General features: G+C 39.0%; 1 protein-coding gene across 2 annotated transcripts in view; it reads right to left on the bottom strand.

The window, feature by feature from the left end:
• The window catches only part of sphkap (SPHK1 interactor, AKAP domain containing), a 104126-nt gene that overhangs the window by 30749 nt on the left and 54967 nt on the right, over positions 1–18410 (bottom strand). Inside the window, exons 4-6 of one of the 2 annotated variants that reach the window (XM_052017145.1) lie at positions 5766–5825; positions 4190–4327; positions 725–1046 (exon numbers count right to left, since the gene is read on the bottom strand). In XM_052017145.1, coding sequence (XP_051873105.1) covers positions 725–1046; positions 4190–4327; positions 5766–5825 — 520 coding nt within the window. The remainder of the gene's footprint in view (positions 1–724; positions 1047–4189; positions 4328–5765; positions 5826–18410) is intronic. The other variant, XM_052017146.1, reaches the window with a different exon arrangement.

Below are 18410 nucleotides of genomic sequence, written 5' to 3'. Positions count from 1 at the left end.
TTTCATCCAGAACTTCTTAAACCAAGATCAATCTACACATTATTGCCAAGAAGACATGAGCAATGTCAATACCAGGAGGTACTGGAGATGGATTAGCCACGTACTTTTGACGGAAGACAATGCCATCACTAGAATAGTAATAAGATGGGCACCTGAAGACAAATGAAAATTAGGCCTCTTGAGAACAACATGATTAAGAGCTGTTGATGCTGAGCTGAAAAACCTGGGGCACAGCTGGGAACTTACCAAAAACAGGAGTGAAAAATTTGTCAAAGCTCAATGCTAGGGTTATAATAAGTAGTAAGTAAGTAGGTTCATCTGCTAAGACATTTGACTTGCACTATGCATTGTCCTATTAACCATAACTCCAAGTACTAAGTTCTCTGAGTTCAAGATTTCAAGATTTCAAGATGACAGATTTCAAGGATTTCAAGCTGTGAATATTCAATACTTTAAGAGAAATGGAGAATTTGGCTTCCCTGATCATCAAACAGATTTTCAGACCTGAGCAACAAGCTTTACAAATGAGTACATGAATTCTTCATTGTAACACAGAGTTTACAGAAAGAATACAGAATAATATTGTTTTAGTGTGTGTGTTTTTGTACACATACCATTTTGATTTTGTCCAGTGTTGCTTGCAATTCTCGTATGAAATCTAAATGAGCAGTAAACATTATTACTGTATATTTATGACAAATAGTCAACAATAATAAGACCTTGCCTTTTAGGTCATTGCTGGCTTCACCTTGCTCATCATTGAGTTGTTCAGAGGCAGTGAGAAAATCCTCCTCAATGGATGAACCTGAGTAATTAGTCTCTTCCTCTGTCTTCCAATTGGCGGTGCTGACAAGATGTTTTTTCCTTCCTTTGAAATAATCCAGGCCAATCATACATTTGTTGATTTCATAAATAACACAGGCCATGTCATTCTTTCGGCACCTTCTTGCTGATTGAACCAAACAGACATCTGGGGGTCTGGTCCACTGCGTTGGAGGTGGGAGGGACTCATCTTCCAAATATTTGGTGGATTCATCCTTTTGATCCTTAAAAAAATAAAATTAATCAACTTGTAAAGGGTCTTTAAAGAAATGTCTTTGTTAAATACATACAGCAATTTACAAAGCAATGTTAAAATCAGCCGTGGTTTAATGGAGTTAGCAAAAGTTGTGTTGCAACGTTGTTGGTGTACTTTGAGTTTACCTTAGTGTTTCAGGGCACCTATTATGCTTTTGCTGGATTGAAACATGCAGTGTTAACTTTTCAAGGGTTCAGTGATGTGGCCATTGTGCAAGTCAGCTGGAAACAGAGCAACAGGACAGGGACTAGCCATGTATCAGAGAGGGTAGGTCTTTCTGCAATGTCTGTGGCTGAGGTGGAAAATCTGACTACAGAGGGTGCTGCAGGCACGAGGATATTCCTATACAAAAATGTTGCTATATCCATTCTCTCTAGTACAAAGTGTTCTGGATGCGAAGGTGAGTGAGACAGATGGGCACATGGGATACACTTTGGATTCTAGTCCAAGTTCTCAGGAAAAGTTACTCATCAGTAAGGAGACTGATTGGAAAGAATAATGTGCTAAACAGTGACAGTCTTCTTTCCACCTTGTGTGTAACCAAACCAGGGTAATTGAGGCAATAGGTGGCCATTGACAGCAGATCAGTAAGAATAGTCTGCTCTAACTTGAGACATTCTGGAGAAAAGGTCACTGTCACCCTTGTAAAAGTTGATGAATTTTAGTCTCATTTGGAGCTCATTTTCCTAACACAGTTCTGTTTGATATTTATAATGTCTCAGCTTTTATTGAAGACACTGAATGCATTTCAAACTACCTTTCGGAAATGAAGTACTCTAAACCTGACATCTGGCTGCGTGGTGAAATATGTATTGAATATTTTAATAATATCATTATAAATATATCATTCTTTGATTAAATTCTGTTCCCTTGACCATAATTTTACAACATCCACCATGCAATTGATTGGAGTTAATATTAATGTAGCAGAAAAAAACTATGCCCTATTTGCTCATTTCAAAAATTTCATTTCATTAGTTTGACCAATAAATAGCTGACAACCACTGTAATAAAGAACATTTACTGCCTGTCCCAGTGATCCAGAATTCCAAAACAAAACATAGTCCAACTAATTAAAAATGTAATGAACTATCAGGAATTATAAAGGAAATTCTACATTTTTTTAATTAATTAAAACTTAAAACTCTCAGGACACTAATTAAAATGGAAAGAAAATCTGAAAAGGCATCGATGGGCCTATAACAAGTACATTACACAGCTATCTGTTTAGTGTACTTAGCAAGTTGGACCCATTTTTGTGATTGTGGTTGTTTTGGAAAGAGAGTTAATAAAAATATGGCACATGGAGCAGTAATGAGCGAGTCTTCATGGCTTCATCAGAGCAGAACTAAGTGTGCAGAATTAATTAGTATTAAAAGTAAAATTAATGGTTAGGACTAACTTATGGTCAGTGCTTGTTATGGTGATTTTATTTTTCGTGTGGTCACCTCTATTTTTTAACTCCACTTCACAATCATTTACTTCACGAGGTACTTCCAGGATATTTTGTTCTCCTTCAGAGAAATTTAGTTGTAGGAAACTCAGGTAATAGCCATTGACGTGGTTATTTATTTGACATATGGTATTGAAGGAAGTTATCAAAATATTCCAACAAATTAGTCAAAAATTGACGTCTTAATTAATGGTGAATCTTCTAGAAAGAATGGGTTAGGTTGCTTTTGGAAATAATACTTTGCCCATTTGGTTGTTACATTAGGGAGAGTCTAACTTTAATGTATACAAAGTAAGGCTGTTAATCTTCTACATGTGTAAGATATGCACTTTTTTTGCCCTGGGTTCTTTTCCATTCTACCTCCATTCCTTCCTGATGCCAGTGCATTTAATTCTTGAACTGATGTTGTTGTATTTTTTATGAACAATTGCTTCATTCCACAGAAACAGAAATGAAGGAGGCATGACTGGGTACCTCCAGAATGGATTGGTTAACTTCAGTGACTTTGCAAGAATTAGTTAAATTCTTGGAAGTTTGCAGATCAGGGTTTGTTTCTATCACTGGGTTTCTTAATATGCGGCTGCTTGATGCTTGATATGTGGTTTTGAGTTTGATATAATCATGAATGCTCAAAGGAAATAAAAATCATGTTCTTTCTATGTGTGCTGGCTGATCAGGAGAGTCAGTTTTATGGCTACATGGAGACATGAAAATCTAGCCCCTTTACACCATTAAATGGACAAATCACCAATTGCAATTCCTTGCAGAAAGCTTTTATGCTGAGGACAACTACAAGACTGTAACTTTCATTCCTATTATTCTACTTATTAAAGTGAGTAATTATTATCTTTCATCTTTGCATTTGCTTTCATAGAAAAAGTCATCGGTGAAGCTTAATTATCAATGGCTGATTAATTAAGAATCTGTTCAGTTGCAGCCTTTCACATTTAGTTTCCTGCACTCAGGAGGCATTGTAGATCTGTTACTAATTACTGACAGAAGAGGTAAACTGCCAAATGCAGATTATTGTTTTCCAATATTGTGCTTTAACCTGAACCTCAAGAGATCACCTCCTATAAAACTTGTGTTAATTTCCCTTGTCTGACACCAGATGTCCTTATCCCTTTTGAAGAAATATAATGTTGTGGACCAAGCAACCACTTTAATGTCCCTTAAACGTTGAACTGTGATGCTATTAACATCATGGAGTGATATTTTCAATCAGAGGTGTGATGGAGATTGCAAATTTATTTTAGTAATCATGTAAATAAAACAAACACATTTCTGTCAAGTATTATTTGCCAATATGGTTTGAACATAATGCAAAGAAGAGACTTCTACATCATTGGTTAGTGTTGGTTTCAAATATCAATGGGAACAAGATTAATTTCTAACCTAGTGCATTACCGTGTCCTCTCAGCAACCTTTCTTTACATTCTTGCTTACTCTGTTACCACGTCAAATCTTGTTTCCTGGCTGACTTTTCATTTTGCCCCTGCTTCTTGTGTTTTTTCTGAATGCCTAATCACATTTTATCAAATTTTTCCAAGTGGTGTTATATTTATGAATTTGAGTGACAATTCAGTTTTGTGACCATCATTAATTAAATCCTTTGTTAAGATCCTGTTATCAAAATATGACAGTTATAAGCTCCATACCTGGGAATCATCCGCATTGTCCTGACAGCTTCCTGGAGCAATTAGTCCACTCACGAGGATAAGTTCATTATCTTTCATCTGGCAAATGTTTAAAGAATTGATGAGGTGTGGGAGATCAGGCGATACAGTATCTAATTTCTAGAAAAACAGAATTGCAAACAAAAGCATTCAGGTTATTTATTAATTCAATGCCTATCTTTCAATCAGACCTTTGGCTTCCACCTCACCAGGGCATGAACCAGACTTTGTTTTATGATAATCCAAGTCATTTTGTGGTCAAAGTCATCAATATTAGCATTTAATTTGAGATTAGTCATATTTAGATTTCAAGAGTATCCCTGGTGGGATTTGAACACATATCTCTGGATTATTAGTCTATACATTGCCTTATTGTTTGTTAAAAACTAATGTTAAAGGGGTGTAGCTGGACATCTTACCTGACACAAAATACTTCAGACGCTAGAGAACTAAAATAAGAACAGAAAATGTTGAAAATGCTCAGCAGATCAGGCAGCACCCGTGGAGAGAGAAATAAGTTTAAGTTTCAGGTCAATGACATTTCATCAGAACTCAACAGATGAAAGGCCGTCACTGAAATATTAATCCCATTTCTCTCTCCACTGATGCTGTCTGATCTGCTGAGTATTTACAGCGATTTTTAATTTTTGTTTTAACTTGCCTGACCTTCCTTGAAACTGGAATGTGGCATGGGGCTACCCAAAGATGAATTCCAAGTGCAACAAGTCAGAGTCCGATAACAATGTGAGAGTTTACATTATGCACAAGTTCATCTCATGTGGCCTCAGTTGGTGAGCTTAGAATTGTTCAGCATGTAATGCATCTCTAATGCTGTTTTCTACTCTCAGTAATCAATAGTTTAGTGGGCCTATTAATATAGTGCAATGATGTGTAAAATGACAACTAAATGATGATATTATTTGATGATTCCCTGTGATCTCATGTTACACATTGATGTGGTGGCAGAAGAGATTTTTTTGCCAGATTTGTCATTCAGCGTTCTGAGACTTCAGCATCTCTCTTCCATGGTAAAATTTAACCTTTTCACTGAAACACATCCGCATTCTGGATGGCATGTTACAACACTTAGGTTCACTGCAAGTTTATATATATTTTTTCAAACTTACTTGTGAATAAGTTGATTTGATTCATGAATAACTTTAACATAAGAAAAATATATTCACCCATAAATTCATAAGAAAAATAGAAGCAGATGATCAGATGTGAATTGATAGGATATGAGGAATAGGCAGGATAGTGGATGAGAAACAGGATCAGTTGTGATCTGATTAAGTAGCAGATCAGGCTACAGAGGCTGTAAAGTCTATTGTTTATGTCCTTAGAATTACTTCTTCCTTACACCCTGAAATTTTCAGCTATATCTATAGTTAAGGTGCTTATCAGAAATTCCTTACAATTTTATCCAAAGGTCAAAGACCTTGTTTAAATAGCAGAGGGTAAATTCAGACAAAGATGTTGTGCACTCGTCTGCCAATGTCTGACAGTGTAACTTCTGTGCTTAGGGTTCTGTAGGGTCATTTTACCCTTGTTCTCTTACCTGTTGCAGTTCCTTACTATTGATGCTTGTATCCACTCCATCAATGTTCACAAAACAGATCTAGAGAGATAACAAATAACATCTGACTTCAGCTCATGACGGCTCAGGCATTTGAGGCTTAATAAAGCTAACAGGTCATTTACTTAGAGCAAGGTGCTTCTAATCCAGACAGAGTTTACAGCAGGTAGAAGATGAGTTTACTGAGTTTAAGTGGCAGTGTGATGGGATTAGAACTAGGGGTTGTAGTGTGGTGGTGGTGGTGGGTTGTGAGAGAAAAAAGATCGCAAGTCATCCGAAACACAAAAGCAAAATACTGTGCATCGACTCTCCGATGAAATATCAGCCTGAAACATGAATTCTGTTTCTCTTTCCAAGTATAACATTATTCTATGGAATGAAACTCAAAGGAAGAACGCCAGACCAAATTAAAATTATCTGCATATAACTGCAGTACAAAGTATGAGGAGTAATTTCAGGGAACTGGTATCATTGATTAAAATAGAAAATCATACAACAGTGATCCAGATATAACATGGGAGTGAGTTTGAGAATCAGAGAGGGTTTTCACTTGCCTACCTCCTGTCTGATAAAGGGTGGAAGCATTAGTTTTTCTGGGCAGGGGAACAACAAGATCTTGATCCCTGAGAGGGAGCCTGGAGCTGCCAGTTTGGAAGCTTTGGTGGTGTCAACAAAAAGGTTTAAGGACCTGAGGGCAGAGACAGATGCTCGCTTCAGAGGCCTTTCATTCCAAAGGAGCTTTCTCCTGCTGCTCCGAAGTCTGTTGCCATCTGTCTCTAGGTAGCCCACGGGATCAGTGTTGGTAGCAGTGAAAACCATGGAAATGAGATCTCCCTAGTTGGCAATTTTATATAATGCCATTGTCAAAGAGTGGCTAGCCATCTGTCCTATGGGTGGGGGAAGAAATAAATCCATGGAGGTACTACTCAGTTGAGTGGCAGTGATAGGCTTTTCCACCTCGTTTCTCTATTTTGTTACCCTGCAATGCTTGCTGGTTTCAGGCAGTGTAGCCATGAAAATGGTGCCTAATAACAACAGTATTTAAATTTTTTGTGGATGATGATTGACAAATAAGGAACGTTTCATGCATTCACTCTTAATTTCAATAAGGAAGAATGTAGGATCACACTGAATTACAGGGAGCAATAGTGAAAAAAAGGTGTTGATTTGCAGACAAATAGGAGAAATGCACATTTGCAGAGCCACACAATTTACTGGGATACTGGCTGGTAGAATTTTTTGCAGTATTTTCATTACTGCTTTCTCAGTCAAAGTGTTACCATGCAAACCAGTGGGCCCCTCAAATATAACTGGGTTATGAAGTGGACAAATAAACAACAAGAAAGTCAGGAGACAATGAACATAGCATCATGTAATTAGATTCAACATAAAAATAACAAAAAAAAATCAGGAGCATAAAGAATGAATGGGTAGAGATTAGTCCTTGTTCACATGGCTAAATATGCAAAAGAACATTGAACTTTCCCTCTAAAATTAAGTCCCTCAAAACCCTAGCAACAAAAATATCTTTTGGTCCCGGTATTGAAATTTTCAATTAATCCAGTTGGCCTTTCAGAGGGACTGATCCAAATTTGTTCAGATATCGTCACAATTTAAAGCTTTAAACCGTCCCATAACTCTGGTTTATTTGCTCTGAACCCATTCTAATCTTTTTCTGAGCTGATTTTTTGGGGTCAGTCCCTCAGGACTGAGGATGACTGGCTTCCACTCCAGTTTTGTAGTTCTGAGATGGCTGATGAGGGCAATGTGCAATCCACAGTCTCTGCCACAGATGAGAAGAATCTATTGGTATTGGTTTATTATTGTCACTTGTACCGAGGTACAGTGAAAAACCTGTCTTGCATACCCATCGTACAGATCAATTCATTACACAGCGCAGTTACATTGGGTTAGTACAGAGTGCATTGATGTAGTACAGGTAAAAACAATAACAGTATAGAGTAAAGTGTCACAGCTACAGACAAAGTGCAGTGCAATAAGGTGCAAGGTCACAGCAAGGTAGATCGTGAGGTCATAGTCCATCTCATCGTATAAGGGAAATGTACAGTAGTCTTATCGCAGTGGTGTAGAAGCTGTCCTTAAGTCTGGTGATACGTGTCTTCAGGCTCCTGTATCTTCTACCCAATGGAAGAGGAGAGAAGAGAGAATGACCCGGGTAGGTGGGGTCATTGATTATGCTGGCTACTTCACCAAGGCAGCGAGAGAGATCTGCTTGATGGGGTGGGTGGTAAGTAGTATGGGAGGTGATGCATTCCTTCTATTGTTTTTGCTGGGCTTGAGAGTTTCAGTACCACCGTGGATGCTCCTTCTCCATTTTGAGCGATCGTGGCCCAAGAGTCAGTGGAGATGTTCCACTTTAATCAAGGAGGTTTTAAGGGCATCCTTGAATCATTCATCTGTCTTCATAGTAATCTCTTTATGCGACAGAGCTCAGAGTAGAGTGCCTGTTTTGGGAATCTGATATTGTGCGTATGAGTGACTTGGCCTTCCCATCAGAGCTACATGAACATAATTACAGTCTTAATGCTGTGGATGTTTGCCTGGAAGAAGACTTTTTTCCCTGATCCTGTCCCTTCTCACTTACGTCCTTAACACCTCTGATTCCCTCTGTCTCCTTGATGTTTCCTAAGTTGCTGGTCTCAGCCAGCTCACCTTCACCATACATGTACAATCCCTCCACAGCTCCATCCCAAACCAGGATGTTCTGAGTACCCTCTACCTCTTCCTTGAAATGTAGCTATGGGAATTTGCATGACCCCAAGCTCTGACTGTCTCTTTGTGGGATGTATAGAATGGACCTTGTTTCAGTCCTACTCAGGTCCCCTCCCTGAACTCTTTTACCGGTACCTTAAACCTGCATTGGGGCTGCTCCTGCACTTGTACAGAACTGAAGAATCTTTTGCTATTTGTTTTGATTTCCACCAGCTCACACATTCACGTGGCTCTTCTCTGATTCATCCGTTCTCTTTTGGAGTTCTCTGCCTCCATCTCAGGTCAGCAAACAACATCCATTACAAGCCCATAGACTCCCACAGTTATCTTGACAATATGTCCTCCTGTTCTGTTTCCTCTGAAGACTCCATTCGTTCTTCCACTTCCTCCATTTCTGTCATGTATGTCCAGGTTTTCCACACAGGTACCTCTGAGATACTTTCCTTTTTTTTTAATCGCATCTTCCCACCTACTATAGTGCACACAGCCTTTGACTGTGCCTCATCTATCACCTACACCTGTCTCTCATCCCCTCTCTTCCTGGCCCAAATCTTCTCCAGTCTTGTTGGGGTGACCAATGTCCTTAATTAGATGGATCTAGCTGGATCTAGTAGAATGACAGGCTCTTAGTTATAGGAATTCAGCATACTCTCAGTGTGGTAGTTGTGCTATATGTTCCAACCATTGAAGCCACTGAAAGTATCAGGTAGAACTTCCACCAATCCTTGGAGTGATACTAAACCTGACAAAACCTGGTGTTTATATCCTGTACCACTGAGACTTCAATGATGCATCCGGCATCTCTATAGATGGCCGCTGAACAGTGGTCACCACACCTAGCAACAGCATCGGCAACAACAACTCATTGATTTCTGTGTGGGGAAACAGGTCAGAGCAAGTGACCTGTTTCCCCACAAGTTGGGCAACACAAACTCCACAAACATACCTGGATTTCAACAAATGACCACATACAAAAAGAAAGCAACCACACACCTACCCAGGTGTATGACCTACCCGCCTACCCACACCTTCCCATCCTGCAAGTTTCACTGGGTGGAACTTGCAGGATGTATTGTGGACCAGAGTTTGAATCAGATAACAGCCCAGAATCAGCACCATCAATGCCCTTTGTAAACTCATGTCCTTATCCACATAATTTACTGAACTCCTAACCTACAGTCTTCTAAACACTTGGAGAAACAACTCTTTATTCCTTCATCATTTAATATTTATGCAATTTAGTTCCCTAGCAACACCAATTAAAGCGTGTTTAGCTCTTCATCTATCAATTATCAGCCCATGCCAAAAATCACCACCAATTCTGAGCATTTTTGCTGATAGTCTCTTGTGCAAATCTTTATTAAATGCCCTTTGAAAATCCAGAGAGAAATCACACATCAATACCTTTAACTGCCATGATAATCAACTCCTTTAGAATTCAGACTGTTATGGACTCAGTGAAAGTCCCTTTAAGATAGAGAGTGTGTGTGTATGTGTGTGTGGGGCGTGCTTACGTCAATGGAAGATAAAGGACGTAATGACGTTGTTGAAGAAGTTAGAAGAAGTAGAAGGAGAGAGAGAGAGAAGGGAGAGAGACACCAGCCTGCTTGTTTTCTCTATCGATGGATGAGAAACAATAACTGTGTTTGCCACTGAAATCCATGTATGGAAGTTGGAAGTAATCCGGTGGAGTTCACTTTGTTGCTGACCTGTAGAAGGAAACAGGTATTTGTGTGTGGACGACCACGGTTCGGATGCTTTTTGGGGTGAGGAAGTCACTACCGAGTAAACACTGAAGTGTCGTTTGGGTTCCATCGTGGAACATTTGGATTTCGTATGTACTCTCTCTATGTTTTTCTACATCTACATCTTATCTTCAGACAACGGTGGTTGTTGAAGAAGCCCTTGCTCATGTTTCACCTTATGGCTTGCGGAACTGAACTTTAAGAACCATTCAGGAACTGGGAGTTTTGGACTTTGTCACACACACACACGAAGAGTTTAGTTTTGGGGTTAACGTTCGAGGTTTAACATTCTTGAATTCTAACATACTAACATTTTTACTTTTATTTTACGTATTATCATAAGTAGTGATTAATAAAATAGTTTTTAACACTGAATCATGCTCAGTGTGTTTCTTTTGTTGCTGGTTCGTGACAAGACAGTGTGTGCAGCCTCTTGGAGGATATACATGTAATGAAAACAGGTTCAGCCGAGATTTAACAAACAATCTGCTGGAGGAACTCAGTCCTGATGCAGGGTTTCGACCCAAACCATTAACAATTTCTTTCCTCCCACAGATGCTGCTTGACCTGCTGAGTTCCTCCAGCAGATTGTTTGTTGCTCCAGATTCCAGCATCTGCAGTCTCTTATGTCTTCAGCCTTGATTTATTAGGAGCTGCCAAAGATTGGGGTTATGAAAGGAAACTTGGGAAATTATGGCTTTCTTTCCCCCAGAGATGAGAAAGTTAAGAAGTGATGTGAGAAATATTTTGAAGCTTATGAAGGGTTGTGATATATAGTGATAGATTGTGTACTTTTTATGATCTTGCTCAGTAATGAAAATAAATAATCTACTTGCTGCCACAACTTCAGTGAGGTGAAAAACCTCCTACCTTATGGTTATGCTCCTGACTGTGATGGATTTCCTGTGGGTAGACTGATTTATGTAATGTCGTAGGTTCTCAGGGGAACTCCTGCCTGATTTGAGGAAGCTGCCTTGGGGTTAGTGGGAAATTGCTGCAGTCTTTTGATGCTTGTTCCAGCTGAGCATGGCTTGCTGCTTGAGTCCTCAAAGGAACATGTTTGTGTTTTTGTATTTTAAAATTTTTTATTGAAGGTGTGCAATCAATCACACTATGACTGCCTCAACGTACCAATTTGGATGGCCACCAGAAGTGAAAGTAAGTTGCCACATACTGATATGGTAAACTGGTAAGAAAGTGGCTAGTGCATGGTACAATGGATTAAATTAGCAATGTTAACAATACGACCATACAGATTAGAAATCTGTTGCTTTTGTCCCTCAGCCTGCTTTAAAATATTGCCAGCATTCAAAAGTGTTGCAATGTTAATGAAAGGAAAAAGATTTTCCTTCTCTCATTGCTGAAATGTGAGGTTTTCCAACCACCTGATAATGTGTCTTTGACCTGAAATGTTATCTCTTGTTTCTCCCTCCAAAGATACTGTCTGCTTTTCTGAGTTTTTATAATACATTGTCTTTTATTTTTAGATTTCCAACATCCATGGTATTTTGTTTTTGTATTTCCCATCATTGACGTATTCTGGAATACATGTATCTGCACATTGATATTAGATGTTTGTTGTCAGTAGAGATTGTTGGAGTCAATCTAGGAAACCTTCAAATATCAGGAATTTTGTTGGGGATATTCGAATTATCACTGAGTCTTGTGCAGGGAGAGCAAACATTCTGGAAGGATGACAGTAGATAGACTAAATGATAAACATTACTACAGGCATTCCAGTTTCACCATATAATGCACTGTATAACAATGCAAAAACCTACTGATATTGTAAAAATGCATTAAACATTCAAAGCTCATAAATAGTATAGAGATGAAAATATTAGGTTTAAATGAATATTCATGCAGTTATGCGTGATAAATTTAACTCACCTTGATTTTGGCTATTTGTAATCAAGGAGGTAATGATGCATGAAATCTTGTTTGATTATTTTTAGTTCAACCATTTACTGGACTGATGGGTTCAGTGAGTTTATTCAGTACATGCCCCCTGGTTTAGGGTCTTGATCCCATGCTAATTATTTTACGTTTATCTACATTGAAATGCATTTGCCGTAAACCAGTTTAGTTTCAGAAAGGACTGAAATCGTTTTTAATTTACTTTTACTCATATTATTTGGTTTGTATTAATGATCATTTTTATTATCTATCAACTTTCTTTTGAAAAACAAAAATAAAAACACATTTGGTAATTCAAATACAACATATGTTTCATAACTATTAAACTCTGGGTGTAAAGAAAACAGAAAATACTCAGCAGATTAGAAAGTTATATTTTGCTGTTAAATTCTGGTTTGAATTTCCTATAGGCAATGCATGGCACATGAGAAAGAGTGTAATGAATCAGCTCCAATCACTTATTTTGTGTTTTTAAATGTAGAATGAATGTCGTCTACAGTAGATCAGTCTCTTGAAAGGACTTTTCAACGTTCAGTGTTGGATAAAAAAGCATGGTTTGCAGAGGAACCATGATAAAAACAAGCCAATATGTCTCAAGACATAAACTTGCACATTGAATGACATGAATAGAAGGGCCGAAAGGGATTCATCATTTTAAAATATAAATATTGTCGATAGTACGACCACAGGATTGTAGGTTGGCCCTCAAGTTCATTTGGGAACAGAAAGCAACTGGAATTATTTCAAATTCAGCTGATTAATTTGTCTTATTTGTCCCTGGTTCTACTACAATCCAGCCCAGGCCAATGCTATGCAAAAATCTAGTGTTGATATGAATATAGCCGTGCAAGTAAGATGGCAAAGTGGATGAATTTCGTGAAATCTGACAGGAAAGAAAGAAAGATTTGCTTTTATATAGCACCATTCATGTCCTTTCAGGTCATCCTGATAGGCTTAACAGCTCACATTATACTTTTGAAGGGTAGTCATTAATGAAGTAAATGTGGTGGCCTGTGTTCACAAACAGCAATGTGATAATGTTTGAGGATTAAATAATGGCCGGAGGTAAGTTCCCTTCTCTACAAAATTTTGCTGTAGAATCTTTTACTTCCATGTGAGGGAACAAATTATTCCTTGCTTAGTAGTACATCTAAAAGACAGCACCTCTGGCAGCTTAGCATTCCCTCAGTACTGCACTAAAACATCAGGCTGTATCTATTGTGCTCCAGTAACTGGAGTGCTAAACCAGGCCGACTCCACTCATAAAAGGCACTGAAATGTGACTTTAATCTAGCTTGCCAGTCACAGGAATTGCGTGGCACAGATATGAGGATGGCACAGTAGTGCTACACGTAATGAAGCCACTCCACAGTCTTAGAGCGTATGCTTTGCATGTATGAGGCCCCGGGTTCAATCGCTGGCATCTCCACACTTTAGGGGCAGCACAGTGGCAGGGGTGAGTGCCAGCGACCTGGGTTCAATTCCCACTGCTGCCTGTAAGGAGTTTGTATGTTCTCCCCGTGTCTGCGTGGGTTTCCTCTGGGTGTTCCGGTTTCCTCCCACATTCCAAAGGCGTACAGGTTAGGAGCTGTGGGCATGCTATGTTGGCGCCAAAAGAGTGGCGACACTTGCGAGCTGCCTGCAGCATGTTAGCAATGCAAAAAGACGTATTTCACTGTGAGTTTCGATGTACCTGTGACTAATAAATAAATATCTTATCTTATCTACTCTGATGTCTGGTGTCATCTATGTGAAGTTTGCACATTTTCCTTGCAACTGTGTAGGTTTCCCCCATGTGCTCTAGTTTCTTCCCACATGCCAAAGATGTGCTGGTTGGTAGGTTGACTATTGTGAATTACTTCTACATGTAGATGTTTGGTGGGAGATTCAGGAGGCGGGGTGTGTTAGTGGACTTCTGTGAGAGAATGGGTTACAGGGAAATAAGTGACAGAACGAGATTGCTCCAAGAGCTGGCTGAATGGCTTCCTTCTAAGTTGTAAGGAAATATAAAGTAAAAGTGTCTACATGTCCCAGGAACCAGGCTATAATTAATTCTGATCAATAACCTCCAATAGTCTCAACTTTCAATCTGTCTGCTCAACATCCTGATAATACTGAATCATCAACCTCCAACTGACTCAATTTTAAACTAACTAAATTATTAACCACCAGACAGCCTTGCATGGTATGACTCATCTTCCTACTAAGCACATTAGAACCTTTTGGGCTTAACAAAAAGTTCAATCATTTCAGATAATGAGCATTTTCTGTTGTTAATCTCAAATTTCCAGTAGCTTCATTACTATCCTTTGGCAATTTCAATAATGATTCTGCTTCTCCTACTTATTCTTTTTTTGGCCAACTTTTTATTCATGTACTCTTTTCTGTACCTCCCTGTTGCACTCTCCTTTTTTATATATCAGTTAATGTCTCCTGCTTTCCATCCTGTCATAGAATTTCCCCTTTTGTTCTCTCCTTCACTCCTGCTGTTCTGCCTTTTAAAATATGTTTATGTCTAACTTCCTACTCTGATAAAAGCCTATTGAAGCAAAATGTTAATTCTGCTTTCCTCTCTCCATAGATGCTGGCTGGCTTGCTGAACATTTCCACAATTTTCCATTATATTTTAGAGCTCTAGCATCCACAGTATTTTGCTTTTGTGTTGTTTGCACGATTCCATCCTTGATTCTCCTCACTCAGGCAACTAACAATCCAACCTTGATGCTTTCTTATGAAGGATGACAGGAATCCTCAATCTCTAAATTGTTTTCCCCTTTTTTGTATATATTGCCAGTGGTGTTGCTGAGGACCTCTGATACCCTAATGGGTGACATTTATTAAGCCCTAAATTTGGGCATCTGAACACCCAGCAAAGTACCACTAAATCCAATGTCTTTTTGCCACTGGTTAAATGAAGGTTTTGCACTTGACTGGTACATCTGTGATTTCCTTTGCTCTCTCCCTTCCTTGGCTCCCCTTTTCCTCCCATATGGAAGAGTAAGCTTTGTATCCAGGACATTACACATTACACAGCAAATGGTGATGTTTGAGTCTGCCTGCTTAATTTCACAATATACACTCACCTGGAACAAAATTCTGTGCCTGGTGAGGTCTAGTTTATAATATTGATTATTATGAACTTTCAATTAAGGCCAAAAGAACATATATTTCTCTCAAGACAAATATTTTTATGATCACATTCTGTGAAATGCAGGAGTTATTTTAAGCCTTTAGACTCGATCCTTTATGAATATATTTTTAGAACAAACGGATGTTGTTATTCAGTATCAATCAAACCTAAATCTTCAGAGATATCTGTCAGCAGTTCTTCAACTTCTCACCATCTGCCTGAGCTTCCATATGAGGGTGGCATTTGTTCTACTCAGATGCTGATGTCGAGAGCTGCTTAATTAAGCTTTAAAAATAAAAACCTGTGCGCTTATTCTGTGCCAGTCCTGAGCTGATGCAGTTGTGACTGAAGTGCAAGCATCTTGTGTTAGGAAAAATATGACTCTTCAGAAAAAGTTTGAGGTAGGGGAGTTTGAAGTTGAGATAATGCCAATGTGTAATATAACTTAAGTAATTAAGGAGACATGCTGCTCTAATTATATATTACTGCTCAGAAATCCATCATTGGTTTGCTAAATGTGCTATGTAGTCACATCTGCATGCTCCATTCCACCTCGGTTTGGTGCTCTGGCTGGGGTGGAACTTCTACATGTATATGCCTGATTAATTCTTGAATTACAGTTGCCTTTGGGTATAGATGAAGCGCTCAAATGAGCATGAAGATTTCTAGATTTATGGGTGTCGTTTGAACCTTCATATTGAATTACAGTCTTTTAATCACGCTGGCAGAAATGACCTTCTTTAATAATATACACAGATCTTAATAAAAAAATTCTTCAAACAGTTTAACAAGTCAAAACAGCACTGATTGAAGAGAGCAACAAGCTAATGGGTTAATATTGCACAGAAGAATATTGTGACTGTGTCACATTAAAGCAGAAAAATGAAATCAATATGAGACTAAAATCAAACAGTCTGAGCCTTTAGAGAAAGTTATTTATGTGAACTAGTTGGAATATTCTCTCATATTCATGATATTTACTATCACATCATGTGGGATTAAATATCGCACTTGAACTCATCTTTCTGCTTCTCTTCCTGTTCACAATTCCACTACTGCCTCCATTCTCATCACATTCCACAGACGATTGAAAACTGCAGCAGCTGCTCTCCCTTTTTTTCTTCAGAAGGTTGGCTTTTGTAAGGATATAGAGTCATAGAATTATACAGCACAGAAACAGGCCCTGGGGCCCAACTGCTACGTACCGACCAAGATGATCCATCCAAGCTGGTCCCATTTGCCAGCTTTTGGCCCATAACTTTCCAAACCTTTTCAAGCCATGTACCTGTCAAACTGTATGTTAAAAGTTGTTATTGTACCTGCCTCAACCACTTCCTCTGGAAGCTAATTTTGTGTAAAAAAGTTGCCCCTCGAATTCCTATTAAATCCTTTTCCTTTCACCTTAAACCTATGCCCTCTAGTTCTTGATTCCACAACTCTGGGAAAAAGATTGAGTGCATTTACCCTATGTATGCCCCTAATGATTTTATACACCTCTATAAGATCACCTCTCAGTCTCCTACGGTCTAAGGAATAAAGTCCTAGCCTGTCCAATCTCTTCCTATAACTCAGTCCCTCGTCCTGGCAGCGTCCTTGTAAATCTTTTCTGCACTCTTTCCAGTTTAATAACATTTTTCCCATAGCAGCGCAAACAAAACTGGAAACAATACTCCAGGTGTGCCCTCACCAGCGTCCTGTACAACCGCACCATGACATCCCAACTTTAATACTCTATGCCCTGATTTATGAAGGCCAGCGTGCCAAAAGCCTTCTTCACTACCCTGTCCACCTGTGATTTCACTTTCAGTGAACCATGTACTTGTATTCCAATGTCCCTCTGTTTTACAACACTCCCCAGGGCCCCGCTGTTAACCATGAAAGTCCTACGTAGATTTGACTTTCCAAAATTCAACACCTCACACTTATCCAAGTTGAATTCCACTTGCCATTCCTGATCAAGATCCCCCTGTAATTTTTGATAACCTTCTTCATTGTTCACTCCACCACTTATTTTAGTGTCATCTGCAAACTTACTAACCATACCCTGTACATTCCTGTCAAAATTGTTAATATAGATGACAAACAACAATGGGCCCAGCACCGACCCCTGAGGCACACCACTAGTCATGGGCCTTCAGTCCAAAAAACAACCTTCCACCATCACCCTCTGCTTTCTACCATCAAGCCAATTGTGGTTCCAATTAGCCAGCTCTCCCTGGATTCCATGCGATCTCACCTTCCAGAGCAGCCTACCATGTGGAACCTTATCAAATGCCTTACTGAAGTCCACATAAACCACATCTACCACCCTGCCCTCATCAGCTTTCCTGGTCACATCATGAAAAAAACTCAGTCAAGTTTAAGACATGATTTTTCATGCACAAAGCCATGCTGATTACCCTTAATCAACCCCTGTCTTTCCAGATGCATGTATATTTTATCCCTCAGAATCCTCTCCAGTAACTTACCTACTAGAGATGTTAGACTTACTGGTCCATAGTTCTCAGGTTTTTCTTTGCCACCCTTCTTAAATAAAGGCACCACATTCGCTGTCCTCCAGTCTACTGGCACCTCATCAGAGGCTAATGATGATGCAAATATTTCAGCCAGGGCTTCTGCAATTTCTTTTCTAGTCTCCCACAGTGTTCTTGGATAAATCTGGTTAGGCCCTGGAGATTTGTCTACCTTCATGCCTTTTAAGACATCCAGCACCTCCTCTACTGTAATGCAGACTATCCACAAGACCTCCCCATTTACTTTTCCTAGTTCCGAAGTCCTCATATCTTTCTCCACAGTAAAAACAGAGGAGAAGTATTCATTAAGGACCTTGCCCATCTCCTGCGGCTCCACACAAAGGTGTCCCCTGTGGTCTTTGAGGGGCCCTATTCTCTCTCTAGTTACTCTTTTTCCCTTAATATACATAAAGTTTCTGGATTTTCCTTAATCTTTTCTATGAATATGAATATGAAATAATATGAAAATTAATTGTGGTATTTGTGCAAGGTAAACATCTCTGGTCTTCAGAAATTGGTAAGCAGCCTCACCCATGACTCGATTGTCCTAAGGTAGTCTTCAAATCCCAGCAATGGCTTTTACTAGTGT

This window comes from Pristis pectinata, chromosome 6, assembly GCF_009764475.1.
Source record: "Pristis pectinata isolate sPriPec2 chromosome 6, sPriPec2.1.pri, whole genome shotgun sequence".
In the NCBI taxonomy this organism is placed as follows: Eukaryota; Metazoa; Chordata; class Chondrichthyes; order Rhinopristiformes; family Pristidae; genus Pristis; species Pristis pectinata.
This window is presented reverse-complemented; position numbering and strand designations above follow the sequence as displayed.